The 12,971-nt window shown below is 42.6% G+C and overlaps 1 protein-coding gene across 4 annotated transcripts in view; it reads right to left on the reverse strand.

Annotated features, from left to right (window-relative positions):
- Bub1b (BUB1 mitotic checkpoint serine/threonine kinase B) overlaps positions 1 to 12,971 on the reverse strand; it is an 89,477-nt gene that overhangs the window by 8,411 nt on the left and 68,095 nt on the right. For all 4 annotated transcript variants that reach the window (XM_050134107.1, XM_050134106.1, XM_050134105.1 and 1 more), the window contains 6 exons: positions 9,876 to 10,150; positions 8,994 to 9,127; positions 7,937 to 8,077; positions 7,346 to 7,446; positions 2,221 to 2,370; positions 519 to 661 (listed from right to left, as the gene is read on the reverse strand). In XM_050134107.1, the coding sequence (XP_049990064.1) occupies positions 519 to 661; positions 2,221 to 2,370; positions 7,346 to 7,446; positions 7,937 to 8,077; positions 8,994 to 9,127; positions 9,876 to 10,150 (944 nt within the window). The remainder of the gene's footprint in view (positions 1 to 518; positions 662 to 2,220; positions 2,371 to 7,345; positions 7,447 to 7,936; positions 8,078 to 8,993; positions 9,128 to 9,875; positions 10,151 to 12,971) is intronic.

Here is a 12,971-nt window from a genome sequence, read left to right on the forward strand (position 1 = left end):
TTGGTAGGTGAGGCAGGTGGATCTCTGTGAGTTCAAGGCCAGCCTGGTTTACAAAGTGAGTGCCAGGCCAGTCAGGACTATGCAGAGAAACCCTGTCTCAAAAAACAAAACAAACAAAACATATAAATATGTACATATACATAATAAAAATAAAAAAGGCTTTCTTGTTTTTAGTATCTTATGACTATAAAATATTTCCTGTCAAATTTGTTAAATAAAAAGATAAAGTCCTTTTGTTTCTTATCCTGGTGTTAAGCTGAAGTCCAGGCTTAAGCTCACAAGGCAAGCACTCTACCACCAACACATTCACAGCCACGGGATCCATTCCCAGTGCCCACATGGCAGCTTACAAACATCTTACATGTGTAAGTCCGGCCTCAGTGGGCACCAGGCATGCAAGAGGCACACAGACAAACAAGCGCGAAAAACACTTTTACACATTTCTTTAAGGCATAAATATGAAAATTATCCATGTTTTCAAAAAAAGTGGCCCATGTAGGAACATAAAAAGGCCCCACCTGTTTCTGAGGATCAGACTCTGTGGGCTCAGGTCTCCATGGACAATCTCAGCTTGGTGAAGCTTCTCCACTATTGTCAAGAGGTTATAAATAATCAGGACTACTATTTCCTGCGTCACAAGGTCACTGTGCTGAAGAAGATCCTGACAACAGAAAGACAGAAAACTGTTTCTCCCTGGTGTACGTGCAGCGCCACCCTGACGACCACTGCTTGTGCACTTCCTTCTGTCCCCACAGCTTTAAAATGAGGTCTCCTGAAGATTTAATGAGATGGTGGGCAAAGAACATAAGAAAAAAGGAAAGGTGCGCCTGCTGCCCAGCCAGAAGACTCTTGTGGTCCCTGGAATCTACAGAGTGGACAGAAGAACCGACTTCTGCAAGCTGTTCCCTGATTGCTACATGCATGTGCACGCTCACCTACATGTGAACACACACACACACATATAAAATGAAACATTAATTTCTTTTATATTTTGGTAGCAAAATCTGAAGAACATAGCAAAGAATAAAATGATATATTGTATCTGTATTTTAAAAAGGATGCAGGGGAGACAGAATAGTCAAGACAAAATTTTTATTTTGCTTTAAATGAGTTGATAATTATTCTAGTTAGGTGACTCATTCATTCCCTTCACGTCCCAGGATAAAATGTTAAAAATACCAAATAGGTACTTGATCAAAACCACTGGAGAAGAAGGCCAGGGAGGTAGCTCACTGGCAAAGCGATTACCTAGATGTATGGGTCTGGTCAATCCCTAGCACTAACACCAACCAGAACCCCTCTGCCTTTTTTTTTTAAAAAAAAAAAAAAAAAAACTGGAGAGATGGCTCAGCGGTTAAGAGCATTGCCTGCTCTTCCAAAGGTCCTGGGTTCAATTCCCAGCAACCACATGGTGGCTCACAACCATCTGTAATGAGGTCTGGTGCCCTCTTCTGGCCTGCAGACATACACACAGACAGAATATTATATACATAATAAATAAAAATGTTTAAAAAAAAAAAAAGCCAAGCATGGTGGTGCACACCTTTAATCCCAGCACTTGGGAGGGAGAGGCAATTGGATCTCTGAGTTTGAGACCAGTCTGGTCTACAAAGTGAGTGCTAGGACAGACAAGGCTGTTACACAGAGAAACCCTGTCTTGAAAAGCCAAAAAACAAACAAAAGAACCCCAACCAGCCAACGAAGAATCACCTGAGAAAAGAAGGAGTCACTAAAACGTCTCAGTTTGAATTGAACGTGTTTGGTGCATCTGGAAGCCTGAGGCAGAGACTCCTGGGTTCGAGGCCAGCCAGGTCTAAACACTTAAGTCTGATCCCTGGAACCTAAGGAGAATTATCCTCGAACCTCTACATGTATACCATGGTGCGCGCACACACACAATAAATGTTAAATAAATAAAAATTAAAAACTGGCCTGTTTCTAGATGACTGAAAGAAATTTTGTATTAAATATCTTAAAACTTTAATTACAATTGTGTGTGTGCACATGCCATGATGTGAGTGGAAACCAGAGACTATGTACAGGACTCAATTCTCTCCTGTTACAGTTCGGGCCTGGGGGAATCAAACTCAGGTCATCAGACCTGGCACCAAGTGCCCCTGCTGAGCCACCTCACCAGCCCTGCATTAAACATCTTTCGCAGATGTAGTGCGAATTTCTTCTTTTCATTCTAAGTTGTGTGTTCTGAGCATTATCACCAACCTGAAGGGTAGAACAATTGATATACTGGTACCAAACGATATGGCCATCTTGGTACTGGCAACAGCTGCAGAGCGGGTCACAGTCCTCATTCAGACGCTCCCTTAACTTGAGGTTGATATAGAAATCCCATGGGACAGGTTGGAAAGATGCCTGTAAGATATAATATTTCACAAGTAAAGGCAATTAGAATATGTGGTGAGAGAATTCAGCTGAGAGACTGAAGACATGGTCTCTCTACGTAGCCCTGCCTGGCCTAGAACTCTCCTATAGACCAGGTCAGCCTTGAACTCATGAAGCTCCACCTACCTCTGCCTCCTATCATACTATTTGTAAGAAAGTAGAGAAGGAAACCCAGAAAGACAATGCCTGTGTTTTCTATTTAACTGTGCACGCACGAAAGCAGGAGGGGAGAAGCGTGAGTAAAGTACAATTATTTACACACAGACACATCTACGTGTAAAGAACCCATTACTTTGTGTGCTACCTAAAACCAGCCAACCAACCCAAAACACAATAACAACAAAAACTATAGAATGTAGGAGGCAGAGGCAGGAGAACTAACACAAATTTAGGCTAGCCTGGTCTACGTACTGAATTCCAGACCAGCCAGAGCTTCAGAATGAGACCCTGACTAAAACAAACAAAGGCAATAAATTCTCCACATTTCTTCCATCCTTAATCCCTGTAGCAGTTTGTGGGTTTCCAATAAACTGCCAAAACTACACCATCTACAGTGCCGTCCACACTGTCGGGGTCTCTCTATATACACACAGCTTCCAACTAGATTTTAGTGTTACACACCTAACTCCAGTGAGAGCAAAACACTCCACATTGCTAACATGAAGACAATTTTAAATAGATAAAAAGAAAACAGAAAAATTGTTTTTTTCCTCCCTCCTTTAAAAAAGCACTTCATTTTGTGTGTGTTTATGTGTTTGTGTGCGTGTCATTGCATGGGTGAGAAAGTGACAAACAACTATGGGAGTTGGCAGTGTTCTTCCATGTCAGCTGCAGGGATTGAACTTCAGGTTGTCAGCCTCGGTGGCAAGCACCTTTATCTTACTGAGGCCAGCCTGGTCTACAGAATGAGCTCCAGGACAGCTACGACTATTATTGCACAGATGCCGAGAGCTGCCATGGAGTATACAGCAGGTGGGCAACCCATCAGACACATGGTTCCCTGGTGGGGAACCCCACCTGGAAAGGCCGTGGGATCACTGGTGTGGAAAGCAGTTGCTCCTGTTCGTAATTTTGCTCATGAGTCACTTCGTTTCTTCCCTAAAACCTTCATTTTTTTCCTAAGAACAGCTTTCAGCGTATTCCAATTGTGTGTTTATCTTGTGAAAATGTCCATCTACTGGGCACACAGATAACTGTGGATGGTCAGAAAGATGATTCCTGCTCTCTGTAGAATCCCGATGAACAGAAATACTAGGCTATCTTACATTACTCAGACGGACACAGGATTCTCAGTCACAAAGACAGCCTCTCTTACATAGACAGCTGCTTTAGACTTCAGAGCAGATTCAAAACAGGCTGGTTGCTCCTAGAGACAAATACGTGAGGTCATTTTTCCCCAGGTGTTGTTGCTTTACTAATTCAAGGTCAGAGTTTGAAGGAACTTTAGTCTGTGTGTACTCTGTGACCTCAAGGTCCAGCCAACTGTTTACTGTCTGGGAACCCTCACCAGGAGCCACGTGCAAGAGCATGGTTGCTCACTGGCCGGTCACTGTGACATTCCTAGTCTGAAAGACACTATGTGATTTATCTTGGGTTTTGAGAAGGGGTCGGGCTCTAAAAATGTAACTTGTCCAGAGTCTGTGTGTGGGAGAGCAGAGAGCAACGAGTGGAGACAGAGACAGAGAGTGGAGGTGTTGAGAGAAGGCTGCTGTGGGAAAGAGAAGTGTGAGAGATGAAGACGCAGCATGAGAGAGGGAGAGTGGTGAATGAAGGACTGCTACGGGAGTGTGCGTGTGTGAGTGTGAGTGATGAAGAAGTGTGCGTGTGTGAGTGTGAGTGATGAAGAAGTGTGCATGAGTGTGAGTGATGAAGAAGTGTGCGTGTGTGAGTGTGAGTGATGAAGAAGCGTGCGTGTGTGAGAGTGAGAGTGATGAAGAAGTGTGCGTGTGTGAGAGTGAGAGTGATGAAGAAGTGTGCGTGTGTGAGTGAGAGAGAGCGTGTGTGGGATCCGCTGCAGAGAGGGGCTGCACTTAGAACTGTCTGAAGTGCTGTGTGCTGAGGGGACGTGTAAACGAGATGTAGCTGTGGCTGTGTGCAGACTTGTAACTGTGGAGGCAAGGACAATGAGGCTGGATAGAAGAAAGAGATGGGGAGGAAAAATGCATGTAAAAGAAAGACATGTAGTCATGTGAGAAAGAGATGTAACTGAAATATGTAACTGAGCAGGAGAGAGATGTATGTAAGACAGATTGTCAAGATAAACATACTATTTAAGCTGAAGTAAAGAGGTCTATTTAACCCTCAGATAGTAAGGGTCTAGCTACCATCAGAAAAAAATTTTTCCTAGTCCCGCTACTCTGAGGTTTTTCTTTTTATTGTTTTTTTGTTTTGTTTTGTTTTTTGTTTTTTGAATTTTTCGAGACAGGGTTTCTCCGTAGCTTTTGGTTCCTGTCCTGGACCTAGCTCTTGTAGACCAGGCTGGCCTCGAACTCACAGAGATCCGCCTGCCTCTGCCTCCAGAGTGCTGGGATTAAAGGTGTGCGCCACCAACGCCCGGTGAGGTTTTTCTTTTTATTACCCTGGAGCAGAACCTAGGAACTGGCCTCTCCTGGTCAGTGTTACATGGAGAAACCTATCTCCAAAACCAAAACAAAACAAAAACAAAAGAAAAAAGAAAAAAAATTAGCTGGGCGGTAGTGACTACTCATGCCTTTAATCCCAGCATTTTGGACGCAGAAGCTGGTGGATGTTCTACAGAGTGAGTTCTAGAACAGCCGGACACAGAGAAACCCTGCCTTGAGAATAAACAACAGCAACAACAAAAAATAAAAATAAAAAAAAATAAAAAGCCCCTTTGAAAGAAATGTAAAACCTATAGAGACTGAAATTACAGTTGATAAAATCATCTTCTGAATCTATAGATTGTACATTGCAGATTCAACCAACCATGGATGGACACGACTTGAGGGGTGGTGGGAACAACACACAATAAATATGGACATTATGTTAGTATTGTAAGTGGCCCAGTGATGACTTAAAGCATACTGTAGTGTATATGTAGGTTATTAGCAAATACTATGTCAGTCTATAGAAAGGACTTGAATATCCTCAGGTTTGGGTATCTCAAATGGGAGGGAGGTGTCTTAGAATCAATCCTCTGCAGCTACCGAGTATAGTTTATTTATGTTTTCATAAATAAAGTGTGAATAATATCAGAAGGGCAAAGCTAAGCCACTAGAGGCCAGGCAGTAACATCACACACCTTTAATACCAGGATTTGAGAGACAGAGGCAGAGACAGAGACAAGGCGAGCAACACAAGATCGATGCAGTAACAAATCCAGATGGTGGTGGCTCACACCTTTAATCCCAACACTAGAGGGAGGAGAGGGAGGCTCTGGCTGCTTAGTCTGAGGTCACCCAGCCATGGTAGAGCTAAGACTTTTCTAGTGACTGGCTGCTTTGCTTTTCTAATTTTTAGGTTGAACCCCAATATCTGTCTCTGAGTTTTTATTATTTGTGCTACAACTGAGACATGATTGCACTACAGAAAGCAGGACAAAGGAGAAGCTAGAGGGATAAAAACATTTCACTTTAATTCTATGTGCCTGCGTGTGGTGCACACCCTCAGAAGAGCATCGTAGACCCCAGAGCTGGAGTCCCAGGTGGTTGTGAGTTGTCCAGTGTGGGTGCTGAGAATCAAACTCAGGCCCTCTCTAACAGCAGTAAGTGCTCTGAGCCATCTCTCCAGTCCCATAGATGAGGGAAGGAAGAGAAGAGGAAATAAGGGTTGGTGACATGGCTCAGTGAGTAAAGGTGTTTTGGTTTTTTTCTTTTCATCAAGTCCAGAACCATATAATAAAGAGAGAACACAGGCCTAAAACTCGTCCTTGGATCTACACCTACACATCTATACCTACACACCTACGCACACAAACACACACACATACAAATAAATGCTAAACAAATAAATAATTGTCCAGGAAAAACCTACAACCTAATATGAGAAATTACAAATTGAGAAAGCAGAAAATTGAAATAATTTTTTTCAAAGAAAATGTTAAGACTGAAAGAATAAATGTCCACTGACTTTTCTATCTGCCCAGCACACAGGCAATAAGTGTGTAACCACTATGTGCTGGCAACAAACAAGACTACAGGATCTAGAGATAGGGAGAGATTTCACACAAAGTTACTGGAATTAATAAGACAGCTGGCCAGACCTGCAGATCCAAAGCTACAGGATCTCCATGACACAAGGCAACAACAGTATAGACAAGAAGTCCCATAGAGGGCCCAGTACCAAGGGTGTAGCAGAAGCAGCAGCCTTGAACCAGACCAATGACTCACTGCAATCAACACTGACACATGAAGATGTATGGACTAAAGAGAACACTGGATGACTCGTGTGTCACAATACAGCTTCAGGGCCAAGACTTTGTTTTTATTTTTGTTTTTCTTTTAATTTTATTTTATTTCGGGGAGGGGGAGTTGCAAGAGCAAAGGGTGGAGGTGCACATCTTTAATCCCAGCACTCAGCAGGCAGAGGCAGGCGGATCTCTGTGAATTCGAGGCCAGCCTGGTCTACAAGAGCTAGTTCCGGGACAGGAACCAAAGCTACAAAGAAACCCTGTCTCAAAAAAACAAAAACAAAAAAAACAAAACAAAAAACCCAAAAACCAAAGAAAAAAAGAAATGGAGAGAATTAGGTAGGTATCTGGGTGTCTGATATCTCCCCAGAAAGACAAAGTGGACAGAATACTCAGAAGGCTTGGGTACAGGACAATCTTTACACAATAGTCCCTCATTTCTGATCTCTGATTTATGATCTCTGATCGTGACATAGAATGGTGACTGATTTTGTTGATGGCTCGCCGATTTCCCAGTAAAGTAACAAGTAGACAGGTGTGACAGTACCAGGTAATAAAATTAAGAGTCAGTCTCACCTTTATCATGGTTAACTCGGCCGAGTCTCTTGGTGCCACCCAGAGTAACTTGTAATCGTCACAGATCAGGTACTCTTGTTTAATGCAGTAGTCTTCACTACCTGTGGAGAAGATTTGATTCCATGTGACATCACTGTGAGCATATGGAGGTCCTAACACTATCTCCCAGCGAAGGGGGAGAGGTACTAGTGTATTTGCCAGGAAGTAGCTTCTGGAATGCTTTTCAAAATCATTTGTTTCAAATCAAAAGGAGGGCTGGACATATGGGTGGCTCAGCTAAGAGCGCTAGTTCCTACAGAGGACCTGGGTTTGATCCCCAGCACCCACATGGCAGCTCACAATCATATGGAGATCCAACAGGCATCACAAACATGCAGGCTCATAAAAATCAAATAAATCTTAAAAAGTATTAAATAAAAGGAGGCAAATAAAAGTGCCATTGTTACTATGGCATAAAATTACCAATGTGTTAACCTCTATAATGTGATTTATTACAACCTAGGCATGTTCACAGTGTTCATGAGCTCAGTGTTCAAATCACTTATTTGTATGCTATCATAAGCAAAAGGACAGGTATTCAACAGTACTTACCTAACTCAATTTCCTTCCCTACTTCCAGGGTAGGCATTGGTCTGTCTTCCACAGAAAACTCTGCAAAAGCACTTGACTCTGGTAGAGATTTTAGTAGTTGGAGTCGGTATTGTGAACACCAGGGCGACTGAACAGCATTTTCTGTGGAGAAAATAAGCATCAAATATAAATTAACGTTTAGGACTGGATGGGTCCTAAATGAAAGCGAGAAGAAAAGGAAAATCATGAACAAATAGTTGGCATGGGGTAGAAGGAAAATCAAAACTCTGGCACATGCCTTTAATCCCAGCACTTGGGAGCAGTAGGCAGGCGGATCTCTGTGAGTTCAAGGCCAGCCTGGTCTACAGCAGTTCTCAACCTACAGGGGACTCACATCAGATATGTACATTATGATTCATAATAGTAGCAAAAATTGTAGTTACAAAATAACTAATAAATTTATGGTTGTGGGGGTCACTACCACATGAGGAACTGTATTAAAGGGTCTTCCTAAAGCATTAGGAATGTTAAGAGCCACGGGAACATAGAGCAAGTACCAGCATAGCCAGGGTCACACAGAGAAACCCTGCCCCAACCCCCGCCCCCCAAACAAACAGACAAAACAAAACCCAGTAGTGGTGGCACATGCCTTTAATTCCAGCACTCAGAGGCAGAAGTAGACAGATCTCTATGAATTTGAGGCCAACTTGGTCTACAGAGGGCATTCCAGGACACCCAAGGCCTCACAAAGAAACCCTGTCTCAATCCCCACCTAGGCAATGGTGGAGCAGGTCTTTAATCCCAGCACTCAAATGGCAGAGGCCAGTGGGTCTCTGAGATCGAGGCCAGATTGGTCTTCAGAGTGAGCTCCAGGGCCACACAGAAAAGCCACGTCTCAGAAAAACAAACAAAAAGAGACTAGAGGGGAAAGACTCCAACAAGATTGCAAAATCAGCACTGCTAATCTGCCCACACTCATTTGCCTTACGTACTTATAAATTACGCTGAGCTACTGCTAGCTTTTCTGAACATTCCCCAGGCAGCGTAAGGAGCCTGCCCACAGGCTGGGCGGATCTACCTGCAGCTTCAGCAGTTAGCTCCAGCTTCTCGGGGAGCTGAAGGCCCTTGATGGAGGAGGTACTCGACACGGAAGCAGAGGATCCAGAGAAGGCAGATGAGTGTGTGGCTTCACCACTGTCTTCAATAATTGGGCTGCAAGAAACAAAAGTGGAGCTGTCCTCAGGCATAGTATATACCAACTATGTTAGAACTTTTTAAATTTTTGTAATATTCATTTACTTTTCTGAGTGTTTTGCCTGCATGTATGCAGCGCACCAGTGTGAGAGCCGAGACTGCGGAAGGGGATGTCAGATCCCCTAGGACTGGAGTTACAGAGGGTTGTGAGCTCTGAGTATTGGGAACTGAACCTGGGACCTCTGCAAGAACAGCTTCATATATTTTTAATTTATAAATATTACATTGAGTTCATTTTGTAATAAAATTTATTTTAAAATAATTTATAGTTGCTATAATTTTTATTAGTGTCACTTTTTAAAGCACATCATTTTCCCAAATCAGAAATGGATAAAAAAAATTTTATTTATTTATTGTATGTACATGAGTGTTCTGCTCACATGTTGTACACAATGCGTAAGCCTGGTACCTGTAGATGTAAGAAGAAAATGAACACCGCAGAACTGGAGTTATGACAGCTGTGAGTTACCATGTGTGTGTTGGGAATCAAACCCGGGTCCTCTACAAAAACCAACTCTCCTTCTGTATCTTTGAGTCTCATTACCGTCAAATTTACTTCTTATCCTCAAATCCAATGTCATTACACTGACATTACACCAGAGAGAGACAGACTGTCTTGTTCAGCATCTGGCAGACAGTAAGAGCCTGACGCCTGCTCACTATAACTGATAAGCTCACGGACCAAGAGAGCAAACACTCCAATCACCTCAGCTTCTTGACACTGAGGGTCTGGCTATAAATAGTGGCCATTGCAGTGTGATGGACTTCCGTGGTCTTCCCATCCAGATCCTCCTCCTGGGACAGTCTCTCAGGGTCGGAAGGGATGCCCTTCAAGGACGGCATCTCATGGAAAGGAGTAGATGCAAAACGAGGCGCTCTAGCAAAGTAACAAGTGTCCTCGGGGATGGGACACATGGTTACATTCCTGAAACTGGTGATGGTGGCATCTTCACTCAAAGGTTCAATTCCTGTAAGTTCATCCTAAAGTAAAAACGGAACAAACACAGCTTAGCTGAGCTAGTTCAATAAACACGTGAATGGCACGCGCGCACACACACACAGACAGACACAGACATCAGATCACTGACATGAGATTTAGAAATAAACATAGCAAGTCGTCTAGCTGAAGACAATTTAAAAAGCATAGTACAACACTGAGGAAGGTGATTTTGTACTTCATCAGAAAATATACTGTGAGGGCTCTCCACACATGGAAAGATTGCTTCGTGTCCTCTCCCAAACAATTCTACCTCAAAGCTGAAGCACTGATACCACTTTTCTCACTTAAAAAAAGTATCTGTGGGCTTAGCGAGACGGCTCAGAGAATACCTGCTGCCTTTCCAGAGGACCCAGGTTCAGTTCCTACCACCTCGGTGGGCAGCTGAGCTCCAATGGCTCCTCCACAGGTGCCTACTACACACACATGGCACCAGCTGCAAGGGCTCCTCCACAGGTGCCTACTACACACACGGCATGCATTTACAGAACCGCACACAGATACACAGATAAAAATACTCTTTTTTTTTTAATTTCTTTAAATGCCAGATATGGTAGTGTACACTTTTAATCTCAGCACTCAGGAGCCAGAGGCAAGCAGATCTCTGAGTTCAAGGCCAGCCTGCTCTACATAGTGAATTCCAGGATGGCTAGAGCTACATAGTGAGATCCTGCTTTGAAAAAAACAAATTTAAAAAAAAAAATCAATTCTTTAAAAACTGGGATGGTCACAATACAGGTTGCATTTTTAATTAACCAATTTGCACATGTGTGCATGCATGTGAGCCATGGCATGCATGTGGAGATCAAAGGACAATTGTGTAAGCCATTTTTTCCTTCTACCATATGGAACTCAGGTTTCAGATTGGCAGCAAAGCTCACCAAGCCATCTTGCTGGCCCCCAAATGTCTATTTATTAGAAATGAGTTAAGGGGCAGGGTTATAACTCAGTGACAGTCATACAATATTCATGGGGCTCGAAACTTGAGGACTACAAGGAAAATACAAGACAGCTTAGTCAGGTCTTCCAGATTATTCCCTATTTTTCATTACTCAAAACTATTTTAAAATATACACAAATTTTTATAAACATCTAAATGTTCCTAGGATAAATATCCCTAAAATAATTAGCTAGTTGTAAGGCTAAAAACACTAAGGCTTAGCTGGGCGATGGTGGCGCATGCCTTTAATCCCAGCACTCGGGAGGCAGAGGCAGGCGGATCTCTGTGAGTTCGAGGCCAGCCTGGTCTATAGAGCTAGTTCCAGAACAGGCTCGAAAGCCACAGAGAAACCCTGTCTCGAAAAACCAAAAAAAAAAAAAAAACTAAGGCTTTTATTTTTTTAACATGTATTGCTTAGTTGCCCTGAAAGATTAAACTACTTTATATATTTACCTACAATATAGGAAATGCCCACTTCAGTTAACCCTCATAGATACTAGATATTAATTTTCTAGATTACCTACAATTTGACATATCTGACACATTTTGACTCAAAATTAAGGAAGCAGAAGTAGAGGTATACCTCAGAGAGACAGTGCAGAGATTTACAATAGCCTAGTCCACACAGAGAGCTCCAAGCCAGGGCTCCCTCAAAAAGCAAAGGAAATTTATAATAAAACATTTAAAGTGGGCAGCCAGCCTGGTCTACAGAACAAGTACCAGGACAGTCAGAGTTACACAGAGAAACCCTGTCTAGAAAAAACAAAAACACAATAAAACAAAATTTAAAGTAAAAGAAATCACTATTATGCCTCAATCTATTAGTTTAGACATTTTGAATATGACTGGAAGGGGAGCTAAAAAATTCAGGTAGATACTTCTTAACAAAATCCAAGAAAGAGACTGCAAAGGGAAAGGGGGAAAGAGAGGGGAAGAGAGGGGAAGAGAGAGAGAAGAAAGGGGAGAGAGAGAGAGAGGATCTGAATGATGAGGCCCCTTTACTATCCAGGCACCCTACTGTTTTCAGTCACTGTGCTTTCACAGCAGCCAGGGACTAACGGCATCAGAATCACAGGAACTTTCCCAAATGATTTAAAACAAGAGGAAAAATAATGCTTAGATTCCTTCTCCAGACATTTAAATCGCATAAAACTGGAACGGGACCTGAGTATCTTCCTTCAGTCATCAAAGTCTCCCATGGCACTTCTGAGTCATTGGAAATTTCTGTATTTTGGATATAAAATATTCATATGTGAAAATCTACCTAGCCATACAGTCCTGTGTACTTTACTAGACATAAAATATACCAAGAAAGTAAATAAAAAGAAAAGTTTATTTTAAAAAATGTCTCCCAATGACTTTGCGCATTTCCTTGGATGTGGAGGAAGCACTGTCACTGAAGCCACTCATCATGTCCCCAGAACAATCCTCAAACACGCCAGCCTTCCTCAAGTGCCTGGGTGCTAGTCTGCTGAGAAGCATCTTTTGTCCTTCCCTAAAGTTTCAACAAAATGTCAATGCCAAGGCCCATGCTTGTTTTTTGTTTTAGTTTGACTTGAACGTCTATACAGCACATTCTTACCCCTGGGTGTTAGGACTATGCGACAGTAGTTAACAGAATAGCCAGGAGCCATGAGAGTGAGTAAAGACACCTACAGCCAGGCCTGATGACAGCTACATGAAGTTATATGGAGTAAAGAGGTAACCTGACCACTACACGCACATGCAAGCACTCACACATAAACACAAAAAACTAAATGTAAAGAAAACCAGAACAGGAAGGAAAAATTGTTGGTCTACATGTTTCCATCGCCACAAAAGGCATTTTACATTGGAAGTGGAGAAGGCTGTCAAATTAGTGACTC

The sequence above is a fragment of the Alexandromys fortis genome, unplaced genomic scaffold, assembly GCF_014885135.2.
Source record: "Alexandromys fortis isolate MF-2015 unplaced genomic scaffold, M_Fortis_MF-2015_v1.1 scaffold_6, whole genome shotgun sequence".
Classification (NCBI taxonomy): domain Eukaryota; kingdom Metazoa; phylum Chordata; class Mammalia; order Rodentia; family Cricetidae; genus Alexandromys; species Alexandromys fortis.